The sequence below is a fragment of the Anneissia japonica genome, unplaced genomic scaffold (assembly GCF_011630105.1).
Source record: "Anneissia japonica isolate Jap-2015-1 unplaced genomic scaffold, ASM1163010v1 scaffold287634_len692169_cov176, whole genome shotgun sequence".
NCBI classification, from domain to species: Eukaryota; Metazoa; Echinodermata; class Crinoidea; order Comatulida; family Comatulidae; genus Anneissia; species Anneissia japonica.
The window spans coordinates 493974-512959 of NW_022739883.1; the positions used below are offsets into that span (position 1 = coordinate 493974).

General features: G+C 33.7%; 1 protein-coding gene across 1 annotated transcript; it reads right to left on the bottom strand.

The window, feature by feature from the left end:
* Window positions 1-1340: 1340 nt before the first annotated feature.
* LOC117118073 lies at window positions 1341-15260 on the bottom strand. Its single transcript, XM_033262565.1, has 11 exons — window positions 15139-15260; window positions 11634-11681; window positions 10799-10873; window positions 10237-10313; window positions 8311-8520; window positions 7247-7362; window positions 6313-6352; window positions 5873-5946; window positions 4960-5029; window positions 3993-4027; window positions 1341-2735 (listed from the first exon to the last, which is right to left on the bottom strand). Coding segments are annotated over exons 1-11 (777 nt in total). The 5' UTR covers window positions 15141-15260; the 3' UTR covers window positions 1341-2705.
* Window positions 15261-18986: the final 3726 nt, after the last annotated feature.

Sequence of the window (18986 nt, forward strand, 5' to 3'; positions counted from 1 at the left end):
TGGCTACGTTCTACTCGGCCACAAGTCAACTCGGCCACAAAAAAATTGGCTACGTTCTACTCGGCCACAAGTCAACTCGGCCACAAAAAAATTGGCTACGTTCTACTCGGCCACAAGTCAACTCGGCCACAAAAAAATTGGCTACGTTCTACTCGGCCACAAGTCAACTCGGCCACAAAAAAATTGGCTACGTTCTACTCGGCCACAAGTCAACTCGGCCACAAAAAAATTGGCTACGTTCTACTCGGCCACAAGTCAACTCGGCCACAAAAAAATTGGCTACGTTCTACTCGGCCACAAGTCAACTCGGCCACAAAAAAATTGGCTACGTTCTACTCGGCCACAAGTCAACTCGGCCACAAAAAAATTGGCTACGTTCTACTCGGCCACAAGTCAACTCGGCCACAAAAAAATTGGCTACGTTCTACTCGGCCACAAGTCAACTCGGCCACAAAAAAATTGGCTACGTTCTACTCGGCCACACACGTGGGAGCGTGTTTGTGGGACATGCGCGTATTCTTGGTCCTGTTCTTATTCGGATCTAGGCTACTAAGACGAGCTTTGCTTCTAAGATCGATCCCCAATTAATAGAAAATAATTATGTTGAAAATACAGTAATATGTCATCATTACTGTTATTCTTTCCATTAGTTGAATGAATGTATTTATTGACTGGAGTTGATTGATTGACCCCCCAGGCAATGCAGAAAATTTCTTGATTTCAAACAGTTAACACTGTTTATTTTTATTATTAAAAATTAGTAACTTGATTTAAACTGGATCGTCTTCAAAAAATGAAAAATTGGTTAAAATACTCATTAAAATATATTAGCTAACCATTTAATAAATGTTCTTTTGCATCTACAGAAAGCCCTCTTCATGATGGTTGCATGAGATATTCAGTAATTAAAAACAATACGTTTTGACGCTGTCCAATTAAGTAACATAATTTCAGTAAATTGAATTTGCTCCAGGTGTGTGCACAATACCTCATTTTTCCTTGAATAAAAGACAGTAAGCAAATCTAATGGAAGCAACATCATTCTAAAAACATTCTACTAATGTTCTACTCAATAGAATTACATTTTTTCTAACCTGGTTATGATTAATGTCTCTATGATAATGCAACAATAAAACATTTTGACAGTAATTATGTGTTGCAGTTCTACACTTGCTGTAAAATTAAGGGGCATTCATTGAGTAAATATATATCCATTTGAATCCTATCTATTTTACACCAATAACACCTCCTTTAAATAAAATCCTCCCACAAATAGATGAAAACATAAAACATACAAAAAACATACATAAAACATTACATACAAGCATATATATATATATATATATATATATATATGCAATTTCTGTTGTTGACCTGTTACTGGCAAATGTTGTAACTAACAAAAACATATTCAAATAAATTTAACTAACACACTTTATATGTTGTGATTTCTTTAAGCAATAAGTAGATCTTCATACTTTTTTAAACAGAGTTGTCTATTATTTATTAATATAAATATAATATGCATATTATTGCAAGAGCCAATTAGAAGTAAGTTTAAATATGTATAAATAAAACTCTTCACATTTAAGAAAATACAGTAAAAAAAATAAGGGTCAAACTACATTAAGTCGTAAAATAAATAGGGATAAACAGGTTACAAATTACAAAATATATGATATTTATATCAAGTAACAATAATAAAAGTAATCAATCAATTACAAAACTAATTTCAGCCAACAGTTTGCCACAGACATTTTAAGTCATTAAAATTTAAGTTACACAAACATAAGTAACAAATAACAGTCATTCATAATGACAGAATCTTTCAAAAAATGTTTAAGACTAATGATATTTCTGTCATAAAATCCTCAAATTTTCTTTAATTGTAGTAGAATAACACTGATATACAAATACAAATATATTATTATAATAATAATAATTTTTATTATTATATTGCTACAAATTGCACAGATGGGGAATATTCAACTGGAACAATGATCATTTTATATACAATATAAGTGAATTACATTATTAGAATTACATTATATAGAATAATGACCTTACATTATATCTTATCAATTACATATACATTATCTAATGTAGATACTACAGTACCATTATTTGAGCTCTTCAACTTTTCAAAACATTTTATGGGCTTCCATGCAGTGGTTGAAAAATACCTGGTCAATAGTCATTTAAGGAATACAATGTCAGAATCATAGCTACCTCAGATTGAAGAATACAGTCACATTACATGTGATCCAACTGGCCGTTGGTGAATACACTTAAAACATCTTGCTCTAGTACTTTTGCATACATTGTTTATATCAGGCTCAGCTGTCATGTGAACATTTTAATTCCTAAAACCCTGTGTATATGAGGGCCCTTCCACTGGACAAGAGGGTCTAACTATCAAGTATCAAGTAAGTATATTTATTTTTTCATTTTATAGGATTTATAAAGCGCACATATCCAGAAAACTACTAAGGCTCTGTTTATGAGGGTCATTCCACTGGAAAAGAGGGCCTAACTATCAAGTATCAAGTAAGTAAGTATATTTATTTTTTCATTTTATAGGATTTATAAAGCGCACATATCTAGAAAACTAATCAAAGCTCTGTTTTTGCTGGTCATTGGATACAGAATCAAGCCCCAGACCTTCAGATTGAAAGCTCAACGCCTTACACACTGCGCCATACACTTTAACCTTTCCGTAGTATATGAGTTGGTTGCTGTAATTTTAAAAAATCATTAATAACAGAGGGGGAAAATTGATGTAATTTACATCAAACTCTCATCAAAAATGGAAAGTGTCAGTGTATGTTTTTAAAAATAGGATAATATTATGTGCATCTTGGAATGAGAGAGCACATTCAAGCAGCTGAATTTTGGATATGCTGTTTAATTGAATAAAAGAACCCAAATGTAAGCTGGTGACTAATTATGGCCATAAATCTCATATAGCAAAAATGCGCCTCATAAAATATAATTTAATTATACAAATTTTATATATTAATAAACTGGTAGCTAGGCAAATGTGTTGTTGCGGAGTGTAAATGAAACATAACAACTGACCAGAAGAGAGTAAGGAGTACATACATGTCCTAAACACACACGTTTTGTTTACATACATTTATGCGATTGTAATGTGTATATATATCAAAGGGGCAGGGCTTAAGGGAAAGATCCATTTAATCCAAATTGCCACAATCTAATAATTGTATTCATTTGGGTATTTATATAGCTTTGCAGATATCAAGCAATTCTGTCTCAGGTCATGGGGTACACATGCTTAAGTGTTTCTGCTGTAATCAGTGCAGAAGCAGGCAAAGCCAGTAGGTACACACTTATACTTCTGGGTTGAAGATAAGCAATTCAGATAAAGTGCCTTGCAAGGTATTGAAACCCCGATGTCAAGCTTGAGAAACAAACAGTTCCCATTGTGCCAAACTGCTTTAATTAATGTTTACTTAAGCATCTCAAACAGCATTATATCATGAAGCGCACACACCATAGGCTTAGCCTGGGAGCCGTCCGGCCGTCTTTTGAATAGCCAACAATTAATTAGGACGGCCACTTTTACTGTGACGGCTTGGTCTAATCAGTTCGGCCTAGCCTGATTGAGAGACGAAGATGCATCTGCATAGCCTAGAAACATTATGTGAGAACCATAGCCATGCACAATCAAAGTCTATAACTGAAATATCGTGGTGATAGCTAATTCAACACTATTCCTTTGAAGACAAAATTCCAGCATTTAAACACCTTTAAATGCCCACTAAAGATCATAATTTTCTACTTTGTTTCTTATGTTTGGGAGGGGGCGTGGACCTGAGTGGGGATGGCCCGCCCACTGGCTTCCATTTTGGATGGCCTATTTCGTTTTTCAGGCTAAACCCCTGCCACATACAGATCGGAGATAGATTCAATGACAGACAGTGCCAATGTACTATCTGCCTGGCTTATTATTATTATTGTTCATATCTTACCATTTGGAAGCCAAGTACCTCAAAAGGAATCGGTCCTGGGGAAATAAAAGAAAAACAAATCTAATGAATGATTGATTGAAGCATTAATACATGAAACATTTGAACATTTTGTCATTAAAGTATATACTAGTTGTGTTACAGTGTGTAACTGAGGGTGCCACTACAAGTATTTTCTTAGAACTCGATGATGGATGAAAGAAAGAACAAAAAAATATATTGAAATGAAAAAAAGAAAAAAACTTTATTATATAGCTCAAGTAGTCAGTTAGCATTTCTAGTGTATTAGTAAATTAACATTCCTTGTCTTGTATTGATTTAATTATTTAACCACACAATCACTTTGGCAATTCAAGATAAAAAAAAAAATTGGAAGCTGGCAGAAAATCCTAATACTGTACCATGTAGAGTCTAGAATGTTCTATGTATTGTAGTAATAGTACATAATGGCTATTGGCTAGTTGATGATGTAATGTTGCTAGAAATATAATTGGATATACTGTAATATGGAATGTTCTGGAATTCTATACTTCTATAAAGTGATGAGTTACCAGCTACTGGTAGTTTAGCAGTTTTGAGAGTAGAGTAAATGGAGTAGTTTTCTGACATTAGATAACTGTTGGATTTACACAAAATAAGGAATTGCTGGTATTTCAATTTTGTGAACTGCATCTATATTTTTGTATGTATTGTCAAATAAGGACTCCTAGTCATTTCATTACCGCTCAGAAAAACGTCAAGTAGGAATTTATGACATTCAATATTCTTTTGCATTAACAGTTAATGGTAATCAATTCAAACACTTTTGTATAAAAAGTTTGTAAATCATCTAAAACTAAATTGTTTCAATCGCGACGATATTTGAGTTTTTCAAGTGAGTAATGAAGTGATTATTCTTAACTATTTTCTAAAGTACATCATCAGATAAACAATATCAAATAAAGTTTAAAATTCAATGATTGATTTGTACCTTCTCTTTCCTGAACTTGAACAGGTGGTGGAGCATCAGCAAATGGAACTCGCACACCGTTGACATAAGCCTGTTTAGAAATATATGGATTTAATCGTTGATCGCTTATTATTATTGTCCTTTTTCCTAAAATCCTTTCTATGAATAAATTTTATACTTACGTGTTGTACTGGCAATTTATTTATTATTTATACTATATTTTGTTTCTCCTGGGATTAATATAATTCTAAATCTTCAACCTCACCAATAATCAGTAAAATAGAGTACTACAGCGTTACGTCACAATACCACGTGATACTACTCCGTTGCTATTGGCGACACAAAATGCGTTCAACCGGATGCTATTTTCTCCACTGACAAACCATTGATCCCAATTTCTAACGTAATTATTAAGATGTTGTATCTTAGTTTTTCTTTGTAAATTTTAATTGATGGTTAAATGTGTGTTTGATAACTGCAAGCTTTTGTGTTTTTAGTAATTTTGGTGGTAAATTACAGTATTAGGTTTTAAAATGCCTATTCCAGAAAGCCTGTTCTAAATCATTAAAATTATGAAGTCATTCAGGCGTAATGAATGGTAACCAACGTCTGGTTGACAACAGAGGGTGGCACCTGATGTTGTGACGACCAGTGATTGCATGTAGTTGGATTTACATACAGCTTGATAGTGAAGTTGCACAAGGCGTGGACTAGCTTATACAGTACCTTACTTCTCCCCTAAGAGGTAAACTGGTGCTAGCTACTCTTGTAGTCACAACAGGGGCTGTATGATGAGTACATAGGGGTAATCCCTACTTATCTCAAAAGATGTACTGCTTGTTTATAGAGCACATGAGCCAATTTTGTACACTGGCTTACAGTTTATGATTCTTATACGATGCACCACAAAAGGAAGGCACTTTTTATTACTTACGTGCATGTTACATGGATCTCGGTTGAATTCTTCTTCACCAAATCTATCGTTGATGTTTATTCGTTCGGGACCAACTGAAAATAAAGTGGGTAAAAAATATACCTTACTGTTTCATAAATGTCATCTGGTCTTCTGATCTTAACATTTTTTAAGGCAGTCAACATTTTTCACCAACATTTATATCTATAATTAACAGGCAAATTAAAATGAGGTTTAAGGTTTATGGTAAGTTTGGAAAAACTGTTGGGACTCCATTGGAAATATAGGTAATTTTTTTATATTTTTATTTTTAAGGATATTTTACATAAACATTACAATTTATATTTATAATCTATAGGTATTATACTATTATTAATATTATTTAGTATTACATTAATATTTTTTTATATACAATTACATATACTTTTTGAATTTTAAGATTATTAAGTTTTGAAAGGTACCTCGTTGTATTCCTTTGTATACAGGCAGTACGTCTGTGTCCTGGAAATATAAATATAAACAGCTATTAAACAATTTGCATGTTACTTAAAGATTACTGTTACCTAATTCTGTTATACCTGAAAATAATACCCTTTTGGGAGCTATGGTTTCCAAAGCAAGCAAAGTTATATATTTATACAATGATGGAATTACAGTTTATTTTTTAAGAAACCTTTCAGGGCAAACAACACCAAATTAATTTAATCAAAAATATTGTTGATATTAGTTTTTCTCATTATGTGCAATTGTCACATCAACAAACTCCAAATCAGGCCCTGAGATTGACCTCAGATTTGACAGGTTTGTACAGCTAGCATGTAGATAGGTCTATCCCACTGATCTCTACTATAATAGCTGGATTGCTCATCGGCCAATCATTGTACAGAAAAAAGTGAGGCTACCGACACCATGTTGGGGAGCCTAAGTGAAGTATCAGTTTAGCAAAGTTTAAGCACGAGCAAATTAAGTGGCGTTGTTACGTGACGCCAATCACTAACAACACAACTTTGCTTGCGCTTTTTAAAACTGCATAAACTGTGTCGAGTGGTTAGATGATTTGAAAAAAATTTTACTTTAAATTTAAATTTATTATTAAAAGTATTGCAAAATTTGTTATTTTTAACAGTAATTTAAACAATTGCCAAAAGAAATTTATCTAAACCGATACGTCACTTAGGCCCCAACATGGCGTCGGTGGCCTCAATAAAACCAGCCAATGAGCAATCCAGCTATTATAGTAGAGATAAGTGTTCTATCCATATACACAACCTCTATTCTAGGCCTCGACAGTCAGCTGTCATCACCAATGTACGATTTATTGACAGTAGCACACTACAAACAGCATGTTATGATTTTGTAAAATATAAAAAATTAACAAGATGAAAAATTTATTACATTATCGTATTTGTTCGTTGGAAGTTGAATAGGTGGTATGGTAATTTCATTTAGGCATTCTTGTCTTGCAATACTTTTATCCATTTGCTTTCTTATATCTTCTTCGAACTGGTAGGCTGGAAAACAAATACAGAGGAAACCATTAACACAAAACAAATTTTCAATCAAACGAAAACTATAACTATCTTTGAACTATGAGAACATTGTCAATTTCATTAAGTCATGCACATAGGTTGCATTTTTGAAAATTACCCATCAAATAATTATATTTGTTTTAAATATTATAAAAGAGTTATATTTTTTCTTGTTGGCAAATATGGCCTGCAGATTTCCTAATAAAAGCCAGGGTCATAAAATTGTTTCAATCTATTTCAATGGTCGTATTTGACTGGTCGTTCTTCTTTAAACCATGCACACCTGCGCAGAAATAGAAAACTGGTAAATACTCGACAAATCAAAATGGATGCATAGTTACCGCGATACACGTTGGGTAATCAAAGCTGCTTTAGATTGTGGCACTATGGGTTTTGCGTAAAAAAAATGTTTTCATCCAGTTTTTGAATTCTGTTAGCCTACAATTATTTTTTGACTTCAATGTGTGTAAATATTATAATTTTTATTTTCAGAAATTTAATCTAAATTATATTAACGCAAATGTTGTTGCTAAACTGACCAATCGGCAATATTTTTTTGGACACATGCATAACTTAACGCTGAATTACGCATTCGTTGTCAACGAATTCTATGTTCCGAACCGGTCGAATGAAAATAATACTAAACGAAAATTGTACTCAACGAAATGAACCAGTCGAAAAAGCCCATTGTTTCGAGTAGCAGACTTTTCTGGTGACAGTGGCTTTTACTACTTTTGTAGTAAAGAAAAAAAATAAACACATTCATTATGAAATTTGATTATTCAATTAAATTTAAGGAATGGAAAAGATTTCATTCATGGAAAATTTGCTTGCATTCTAGATAATTCGAACCCAGAACTATAGAACTATAAACATTGTAACCTTCAGGTTAAAACTTAAATTTAATCAAATAGATACTATATTACATACCAGAAATCACTGTATCAAATGTTTTTAAAACTTTCTTCTTTTCTATATTTGTTTTAAGCTCTTGGAATTGAGAAAAGAATCCATCTTCAGACTCCTGAACAGAAGTCCGAAGAGCAGGAAGTTGATCCGGAAGAGGAGCCTGAGAAGATGCAACTTGAGTCTCTAGAGCAGGATCAATAGCATGAGAAGATGCAACAAGAGCCTGGGATGCTAGAGAAAATATCAATAAATACAACATTACAATTAAGATTTCTATTCAGTAGTTAAAAGTGAAATACCCTATATAACATTAATGAATTTCCTTTAGTGTTGCAATTATAACTAGGATAGGAATTTTGTATATAAAGAAATTTTTAACTATAATTTTATTGTAAATTTATAGTGAAGACTGAAGGTGAGACTTTTTTTATGCCTTATTTCACAAACTTATTTTTTAAAGATCGCCAGAGGAGGGCGGAATAAAAATAAAATTTATTTTTCTGATTTAGCAAATGTTCTTGGCAAAAACATCCAGAGAGGAAAAAAATGTTTTTTAATTTATTGTTGAACGTAGACAGTGTAGTAATAGGATGCTTCAATGCTTTAGATTTATATAATTAGGAAGAAATATACATATCTTATTTTAAGACAGCAGCGAGTGAAGTAAAAATAAAGAAAAACTTTTATTTTTTTCTGAAATTTCCATTTTTTCGTGGCCCATTTTGGATAAATTGGATAAATATATATATATTCAAAATAATTAATATAGTTTGCTGGCATGTTGGCAAAACAAGGTAAAAAGAAAGTTTCACCTAAAGGTTGATACATGGTAAATGAAATTCGTCCCCCGATGTGAATCCTCTCCCAGGACTAGAGGACCACGATTCAGTGCCACGGCACGACAACGTAGAACATACGACGTAGAACACAATGACATCAGTAAAAATTCTCTGTGCAAGCAAGAACGTTAGGTTCTCCTTGTTGCTGGATTCTAGGATGCAATTTGGCCAAATCTATTTATGCAGAGAACATAGGTCACCCGGTAGGATGGTCACGCATGACTAACTGTGTTCTAGCGTCACGTCGTCGCACGAATCGAAAGCTCTGTATTGTTAGTTGATCTGTGACTTGGAATGCACTGTAGGTTTCACAACAGAGTATTGTATAAGTGCTTGGTTATTATTACGATGTGAGTTTGTTCATGAAAATATCATAGGAGTGATGTTTTGCCCTACCGAATACTCGGTACGTCGTTAAATACTAGCGAAAAAAAATTCTCACCCAAATCACTTGCAAACTTTTTTGCTAGTATTTGGGGACGTACTGAGTATTAGGATAACACGTCAGGTAGGGCAAAACATCACTCCTATGCTTGGTTATTATTATAAACTAGAACTAAAAGATGGAAATATTAGGAATAAAAAGGGTAGTTTAAGTTTAGGAGTGTAGTTGCTTGAGCCAATTGTGTCTTGGCTAATACGTGTAGATTCAAGGTGTCAAATAATGGTGCTGGTGGAAGGACATGACAACGATCTACTACGGGGTGCAGGTTTACCTGTGTTATATTTATTTGAAAAACTTTCATGGGTCTATCCCTCCTATTTTTGCCTTTGATAAAGTCTCTGTAAAAGACCAAAACATGTAACGTCTTTCAAATATTTAAGCAAAAATTATACACATTTGGGTTTGGTCCAAATTTGTTAATTTGGACCCAGGTTTCGATCAAGAAAACCTAGTGCTTGTCATACTTAACCCGCACAAAAGCAACATAGCTACAATCCCAAGGTAGGACTACTATAGTAGTGAATAGTAGTAAGAGTAAAGCAATAGCAAGAATATGGTAATAGTAGTGTAATAATAATAGCAGATAGTATTTATATGTAATACAAAACAAATATTTCAAATTTTTTTGCAGATATATTGAGTAAAACATTATAATCTACAGACCTGTTGCAGATGAGGATTCACTCTCCAACTTCTCGTAGGAGGCAGTACCAATGCCTGAGTCCACTGGCTGAGAAATACTGTAAGAATAACAACACTTTTTAACAAATTTTTCCATGGTTGAAATTGGACCCAAGACCAAGAAATAGCATTACACACTTCAGGCCAAAGATCCAATAGAGACGCATTGATATCTAATTAGCACTTTAGACAATGATTTAAAATTTATATACTGGAGGAGAAAATCCATAACAAATTACAATCTATTATTTTGTACTGGAATATTTCCATTTCTAGATTTCCTATAAACATGAACAGTCACTTTTTTATTTTAAGATAAAAAAAAAATTGGAATGACATTTCACAGCAAATGATAAATATCATGGCACAGTCGTCAGAGCTAATTATCCCAATTACTTAGCTATGAAAATATAATTGCAATTCTTGTGCAACTTTATAGTTAATTTCTAAAGTGGAAGACTGAAACCAGCCAAGTATCGATTCAAGTAGTTAATGATCAAAATAAATAAAAGGAACGATTTTCACTGTCTAACAGGAAACCTACCTGACTTCAGCTGATGTGGTTACTCTACCACCAACAATGTCAAGTCCATCAGGTTCATAATCAAAGACGTTTCCGCTATAAAACAGATTAAAGATACAACAGAAGGCGAAATCTCTAAGCCTCTGTCCAGATTATCAAATTTTCCTTGAAAAAAACTGTGTTGTATGCCATTAGTCACGATGCACCTATATATGGTCATGATGTGATGTCATCATGACCATATTATTTAGGCATCATATGTTTTGTCAAATTGAATTTGATAGAGCTTTAAAATATCAAGCATTCAATCTAAACATTCAGTTGCTTTTATTTGCTAGCTATAAATTCAAACTTAATAGCTTCAAACAATTGAAACTATACCGATGGTTAAGACCATTATAATTAACTTTTTATTACAAAAATATTCATAGCACTGTATCCATATAAATTAGCTTAACAAAACAAACAATAATAAAAATAAAGAACAATATTAATTAGAAAATTAATTGACCATGCCAAATCATAATTGTTGCGGTCTTGAAGATCATGATTATGATATGCAATTAAGCACAATGACGCCAAAGTTATAGATTATTTTTCTACCTCTACCTAATTAAAATTAAAAAATTGACTGGTGAGTAGTGACCAGTATATAGCATCAATAGGGTTAACAATGCTTGGGTACAGTAACTTCATTTCTAATGAATATTATTTCAACATCTCAATCAAATCAAACATTGACTGGTAATGATCTTGACAATTATAATGATAAAGACAATGATAATAATGATGATGTCAATTATGGAATCATATTGCTAAAAAATTTAAAACATGTAATAATGCTAGTTAAACCTACTTGTTTAGCCACTCCTGTAAGTATTCGTTCATCCAATCACCTTCAGACCTGTTGGGTCAAAGCATTAATTTCAATAAGCTTCAAAAGAAATAGGCATATTTCATTGCTTACCAAGTTGGAGGTTAGATGAGGGTGATGGACTACTGAATGATGCTGTGGCTAAAATAATGGTACCGTAACTGGTAACTAAAGGAGTATGGTAATGGGTTACGTCACTATTTCAAGGTAAAAGGTTAAACTGCTTCATTTCATTTTATTTCTTTAGGCACGAGCGCCAAGGATATGCCAATAAGTGAACTTAATCACTGTCCTACGTGGCATATACATCTAACAACCGGGGACTTAATGGACCAGTACACCGGGGTAACTAACTACTCTTCTTGAAGGATGTACTGGGTTCTTTAAAGTGAACACAAGCCAAATAAGTACACTGGGCCTACGGTTTAAAGTCCTTATCTGAGAAAACTTGTTCCTTCACCGGAACCATTGGCGAGTGAGCCATTCAAACCAGCGCCGATATTATAGTTGCAGGTTAGGGTGCCCCCTGACTTAACCGCTTGGCCAATCAACTCGCCATAAATTGCTTACAATTAATCCGTGACATGTTAGAAAGCCCAGATGATAACAGCATGGTGATGTGAAATATTGGTAGGTGACCATGTTGATGCATCCAATGGTATATTCCAGACTGTAAATTAAGGCCTATGGAGGGACTACAGTATATCCTTCAAACAAAAATTTGGCATATAAATATGTCCGTGCATTTGAAAAATAAGAGCCAATTTCCGTGCAGACTTTGCCAAAAATTAAGATTTGAGCTAGGTACATGTAATATAAATCTTTTCCTAGAGATTTTCCGCACAATTTTCAGCTGGATATTGAGGAATCATCCACGCAAGTTAAAAACTTTACAGTATGGAGTGTATTTAGACTTGTGGCCCAAACTTGGGTGGCGAGATTCTTTGTTTATGATTGTTTTATTTTGTCTACTGCCCCCAACGGGGGCATAGACACTATGTCATGATGTAGCAATTAAAGATGGCGGAAAAGGGTAAATCCGGTTTAGGCATGATGATTACTACTACCACGAGGTAAGGGGCGCCGCTTTATTGACAATTGAATAGTGTTCAGAACTCGAACAAAATTGCGTTCGAAACTCGAACATGCGTTATAGAGACGCAGCACGCGTTCGCCACGAACGCCTTTTACCGTCATTTGAAGGACGCCCTCTTGAACATGGTAGTACTCTTCGTGATCAACGACATAATGACATTTTTAAAGTGTTTTTAGTGTGATGTAGTAGTAGGCCTATACAGAATATTGTTATGAAAGAAGATTTCATGAAATATCCAGATACACTACAATAATACACACATCTGCATATTGAAGAACATAAGATAAAATAAAAAAAACAAAAACTCCTGTATAAGGCAGTAGACACACGCTGCCGCTCGGAGCCTATTTTTTTATATCCTGCTATAGTGCAACAATTTTCCGTAGTATGTAAAGAGAGTTCATTTTAAGAATCATTATAAAATTTTATTTTAATTTTGTTTACACGCTAACGTCCTAGGAAGCCACACTGTAAAAAAAGTATTTGTGGGGACATCACAAACACTAACTCAAATTTGTGAGGATAATCACTAGGAAAATAGGTGCGCAGAATAGTAACCAATTTTAAATACATTGGTTGTTGTATACTTTGAGATGTCCTAGGCCCAGGCCTAAGTTCCTGTAAAAAATTTTGTTTTTAATTTATGTAAACAATTTAGTTGATGGATTGCAGTCATGTGTTAAAATATTTGCTGATGATACAAAGCTTTATAATTACTCAGTACGTATTTTACAAAATGGTCTTCATGCTTCAGAAGAATGGAGTGAGTCCTGGCAACTGAACTTTAATGCTAGTAAATGCCATGCAATGCATATAGGGGGAAATGAAAATGCAAATGTGTACATGATGCATGAGAGTGGTAAAGCATATCTGTATACTGAGGTTGACAGTGAAAACGATTTGGTATCGTTTTTGATAAAAAAATTGAAATTTAATAATCATATAACTAGCGTTATCTGTAAAGCCAACTCTATGTTAGGAATTATTAAAAGGACTTTTACTAACATTAGGGGTCATCCATAATTATCAACATTTTTAAAAGAGTACAAAACATACTCTTTTCTGTTACCCCCTCCTTCCCCTCGAAAGTGTACACAATAAAATGTTGATTTGTGTCATTTTGTGATCAACATTTTATGTTTTTCATAAAAGAGTACTTATGCCTACACTTTCAACCCCCTCCCCCCTAAAGTGTATGTTTTGTACTCTTTTGAAAATGTTGATAATTATGGATGACCACTTAGCCCTGAAGTATTTTGCATATTATATAAGACGTTGGTAAGGCCACATCTTGAGATAAATAGCCCCGTTTGGAACCCACACCAAAGGCAATATATTAAGTTAATTGAGGCTGTTCGAAGAAGGGCTACTAAATTGGTAGTTGGATTGGATGACTTGCCATATTAGGTTAAGAATTCTAAGATTACCAACGTTAGAGTATAGACAACTTAGATCGGAAATTATACAAGTTTTTAAGATCATCAGGGGATGGGTCAAAGTTGATGCAGCTACATCTTTTGAGTTTACCTCTTGTCAAAAAACTAGAGGACAGAGTTTTAAGTTATATAAAACCCGTAGTGTCACCAATTTAAGAAATTACTCTTTTTCTTGTAGAGTTATTAATGTCTGGAATAATCTCCCTGATGAGTTGGTGAATGCATCTTAAATAAATACTTTTAAGTCAGGACTAAATGAATTTTGGAAACATCCATTAAAGTTTTTTATAGGGTAGGAGGCGCTGAAGTCCGAGATGACCAAAACTCGACCGGTGTTGACTATGGATGCATGCATCAAAAATCATTGACTAAAGTGTAACCCCCTACTACTGCGGTTGGGGAATACACTTTTTATTTAGATTTACATTTTTTTTAAAAAGAAAAAAAAAAGAAATGAAAAACTCACAGCAAATTTGACAGTAAATCAGTGAAATCCATCAAATTTTGACCTAGCACATGGACTGGATCGGCACCCATCAACATTTTTACGCCACAACAAAGTAGGCCTAGGGGCCTAGGCCTAGTATTGTGACCTGAGGAAGAGTGGAAGCATTTGCTTCGCAACGGCCAAAGAATACAAAGTAAAGAAAAGTAAGAAAAATAGCGCGGAAACCGGCCCTTATTTTCCGAATTGCCTATCTACTGTAACTTATCTAGATAGGGTTAGGGAGGGCCTTTTTGCGCAGAGGAGTGGAAAATCACCACTACAAAAACAATAAGCAACTCGTAACCACTTACCAGCCTCCAGGGACTAGGCCTAGACCTACTACTACCAGGCTAGGGCCTAGCCTAGCTTAGTTAGCTAGCTACCAATTAGAGAATAGGCTCTATCATGATTCAATAGACACACTACATCAATGTAAATATGACTCGCAACTTACTAATAGGTACTTACATTGTGTTAAATTCTAATATCTCTATGGCTTTATTATTATTTTTAATCTATTGCTTCACCATTTAAATTGCGTACAAAACAGATCCCGTCTTTCAATGGTTCAATCCGCCGTAATCAAAAACAACAGGCCGCAGAGAGGAGAAGAAAGAATGACACCTGCCGTCAACACAAGAAATTCTGCGTCAACATGATAAATTAACGTCAACAGAGAAGAAAATGTCGGTGTTAACAACAGACGGGGGTGGGGGGAGGGATGCCCTCGACCACGAGAGCAAAGTGGCCGTGGTCGAGCTTCGCTTCAAAGGTTTCGAAAGTGGTCCAGGGGGCGGAGGCGCGGAGCCCAGAAAAATTTTGACAATTTAGGGTTCAAACGCTTATTTTTAATCGATTTAAGAGTCTACTAATATCTAGAAAATACATATAATTTTGTTTTCTCCCCAATGAATTGTGCTTTTTCTCCCCGACGGGGTGGGGGGAGCTCTCCCAGACAGGGGCCCTGGCAACACCCCCTCCTCCCACCCCTGCTGGCGCCACTCCTGATTGGCAGAGATAGATTACTGTACCCTTTTCAATTCCGAAAGTCTACTGCTTCTAAGATGTCTTTTTTATAGTTGTTAAAGTTAAATGCATTCCATCTACGGTGTCTCCGCCGCATACTAAATATTAGTTTTGGAAGGACAAGATTACCAATGAGGTAGTTCTTAACCTCTCTGGTGTACCAAGTCTGTTTGCAATTCTGAAACAAAGAAGATTGAGATGGCTAGGCCGCCTCTGTAGAATGGAAGATAGTAGAATCCCCAAGGATTTCCTATATGGGGAATTAGAAGCTAGAAGGGACAAGACCTGTTGGACGTCCAAAGCTACGCTTGTCAGAGACAGATGTAAAAGAGATATATTTACTTCTTACTTATGTAAGAGCTATATTAAACAAGCATGGGTTTTACGTACAAAAATGTTAAATGTTAAATAGACGTTTACGATGCCAATCTAGTACTACCGATACTCTTATATGCTTGGTATCTATAAATGATTTTTTTCCATACTTTGTTTATAGGCCTATTCCTCATGTCTGTTTAGGTAGGTCTGTTTTGTTATGTTTAAAACACTGTAAAATGTTCGCATAATTTCCATTAGTTTTCTTCTTTTTTAATGGAAACCCACTCTCAACTGTATGAAATATGTATAAAAACTTATTGCAAATTAACTGGTAAATAAAATAAGAAATAAACACTTTTAACTTTGATGATAATCATCTCATGATGAATTATCATCGAACTATAGTTGTTGATGTTATTGTTTATTCTATTCTATCTCATTTGCCTTGCATGTTTTGTTATGTTTTTTAGTTAAGTTTCTAACTGTTATAATTTTTAACGTTTTTTAAGAAATTGTAATTTCTAAGTATTAATTGACATTTTGTGATTTGTGTGCATACGTATATGGGTGTAGATGTGTTTGTGTATGGTATGGGTGTGTATTTAAATGTATGTGTATATTATGTGCATATGTGTGTGTGTCTTTTGTATGTGTGTATATGTATATGTGTGTGTGTATGTGTATATGTATGTATATGTGTATATGTGTATATATATATATATATATATGTATATGTGTATATATGCGTATATATGTATGTATGTGTATTTTTTTTTTCTTTTTAAGTCGTGTATATGTATGTGTGTATATGGGTGTATGTGTGTGTGTATGTGTGTGTATGTATAATATGTATATGTGTATATGTATGTATTTTTTTTTTTTAGGTATATGTATGGGTGTATAGGTACATGTGTGTATATATGTGTGTGTATGTATAATATGTATATGTGTATATGTATATGTATGTATGTTATGTATATATGTATATATATATATAATTATATATTTGTTTATGTATGTTTTATGTGTATGTATGTGTATATTTGTATTTTTATGAGTAAATTTCCTGTAGTGCTAAATTTGCTTAATTTTTTTAGGTTCTGATTGAATATGTTCTATGTATTAATTTAAGACCGAAAATTTTGTTCAAATGTATTTTCTACCGTAGCTCTTTAATGCCTGTAAGATTAGTATATTTGTATTTTTATGAGCAAATTTCTTGTAGTGCTAAATTTGCTTAATTTTTTAGGTTCTGATTGAATATGTTCTGTGTATTAATTTAAGACCGAAAATTTTGTTCAAATGTATTTTCTACTGTAGCTCTTTAATGCCTGTAAGATTAGTTTAAGACGTGCTGTGTTTTTCTTATGGATGCACCACTTTTTGTGTGTGCCTCCGATGCAAAGGTGCAATTTCCAAATAGATTGATTGATTGATTGATATGAATTGCTTCAACATCCATCCATCCAGATTTGAATCATTAGTAATTGACAGAACAGGTTGGCGTCAGGCAATACACAGTGGTGCAGTCCATCATGATGAAAAATGGTTCCTTCTAAAACAGCGACGCCTGGGCATTCAACATGCTGCAATATTGTCAGATTCAATCTTTCAAGTGCCATAAATGTGAACGCATTTGCCGATCTAAGAGTGGAGTTATCAGTCACCAAAAAAAGTGTACACCTTGAAACTAAGTTTGCTCCTGTGAAACTGTATGCTGTCTCCCAGCATCAGGAACTGATGAACGGGTATAATAATAATAATAAAGTATCTTACAATAGTGGCGTGAGTTGATAGAGTTATGGCCTGTTTGTACTTCAACGATAACGATAACGATAAAAAAGCTAAAAAGCGATTGTTCATATAGAAAATAAAAGAAATAAGAGAATTTTTTACACTAGGACGATTCGATAAAAATTTATCGTGTATACGATAACAAAATATTTAACAAATTAAATAAGATCAGGTCATAATCATGGAAAAACGATAAAATCGTTGCTAATACTACGATTTTAATGTTTTTTCATGGTTATGACGTCATCTGATTTGATTTGTCAAAATATGTTGTTATCGCATAACTAATAAATCGTTATCGAATCGTTCTAGTGGAAAAACTTCTCTTATTTCTTTTAGTTTCTATATAAACAATTGCTTTTAGCTTTTTTTTTTTATCGTTATCGTTATCGTTGAAGTATGAACAGGCCTTTAACGCGAGTTGACGTAAGTTGACGATTTATTGTAATTGTTGGTGGCAGCTGGTTTTAAAAAGTGACGTAATTATTATTTTCAGAGGTGGTGCATGGCACTCGTTGAATTGGCCTCTAGGCCTACTAAATTCTAGTAAGGTAGTTTTTTAAAATCATTTGCCATTTAGTGAGAAAATTTATTTAAATTATTTATATAATCCTACTAGTAGTGGGGCGGATATGTGACTTGGGCGTGCACTTCTGGAAAGAAGCATGAAACTTTGTCCTAGGGATTTTTGACTATGCCGATTTCAAAAATTGCGGGAACCACGATGTCACTCCACCCCTTCCCCCCAAAAATTGAAAATTCAAAATGGCCGCCAAAAAACACAATTTTGGCAGTTTAAAGGCTGAGCCCACATTACCATGATCTTGGTGTCAATACATATGTTCTTTAGTTCAAGATTTCATTAATGATTATTAAAATACAATACCATACATTTTTATCATGAAAATGCAAAATTAAATAAAATATTCAAAATGGCCGCCAAAAAACACAAATTTGGCAGTTTAAAGGCTTTTAGTGTATATATTACCATAATCTTGGTGTTAATACCCATGCTCTTTAGTTCAAGGAATCCAATAGAACGTATATAAAACACCCTAACTTACATCTTTAGTGTGAAAATGCAAAATAAATATTTAAAATGGCCGCCAAAAATCACGTATTTAGTATGATTAAAATGACTGCAAGTGCCCTACCTACCATGACTTTTTAATGCCCAT

Excerpts from the sequence above, each read along its gene's own strand:
- LOC117118073 (XM_033262565.1), bottom strand. Across the intron at positions 5,030-5,872 it reads GAGATCCATGTAACATGCAC|GCTTATGTCAACGGTGTGCG; the intron begins GTAAGTAATAAA and ends ATTTCTAAACAG. Across the intron at positions 4,028-4,959 it reads TCAAGTTCAGGAAAGAGAAG|GACCGATTCCTTTTGAGGTA; the intron begins GTACAAATCAAT and ends TTATTTCCCCAG.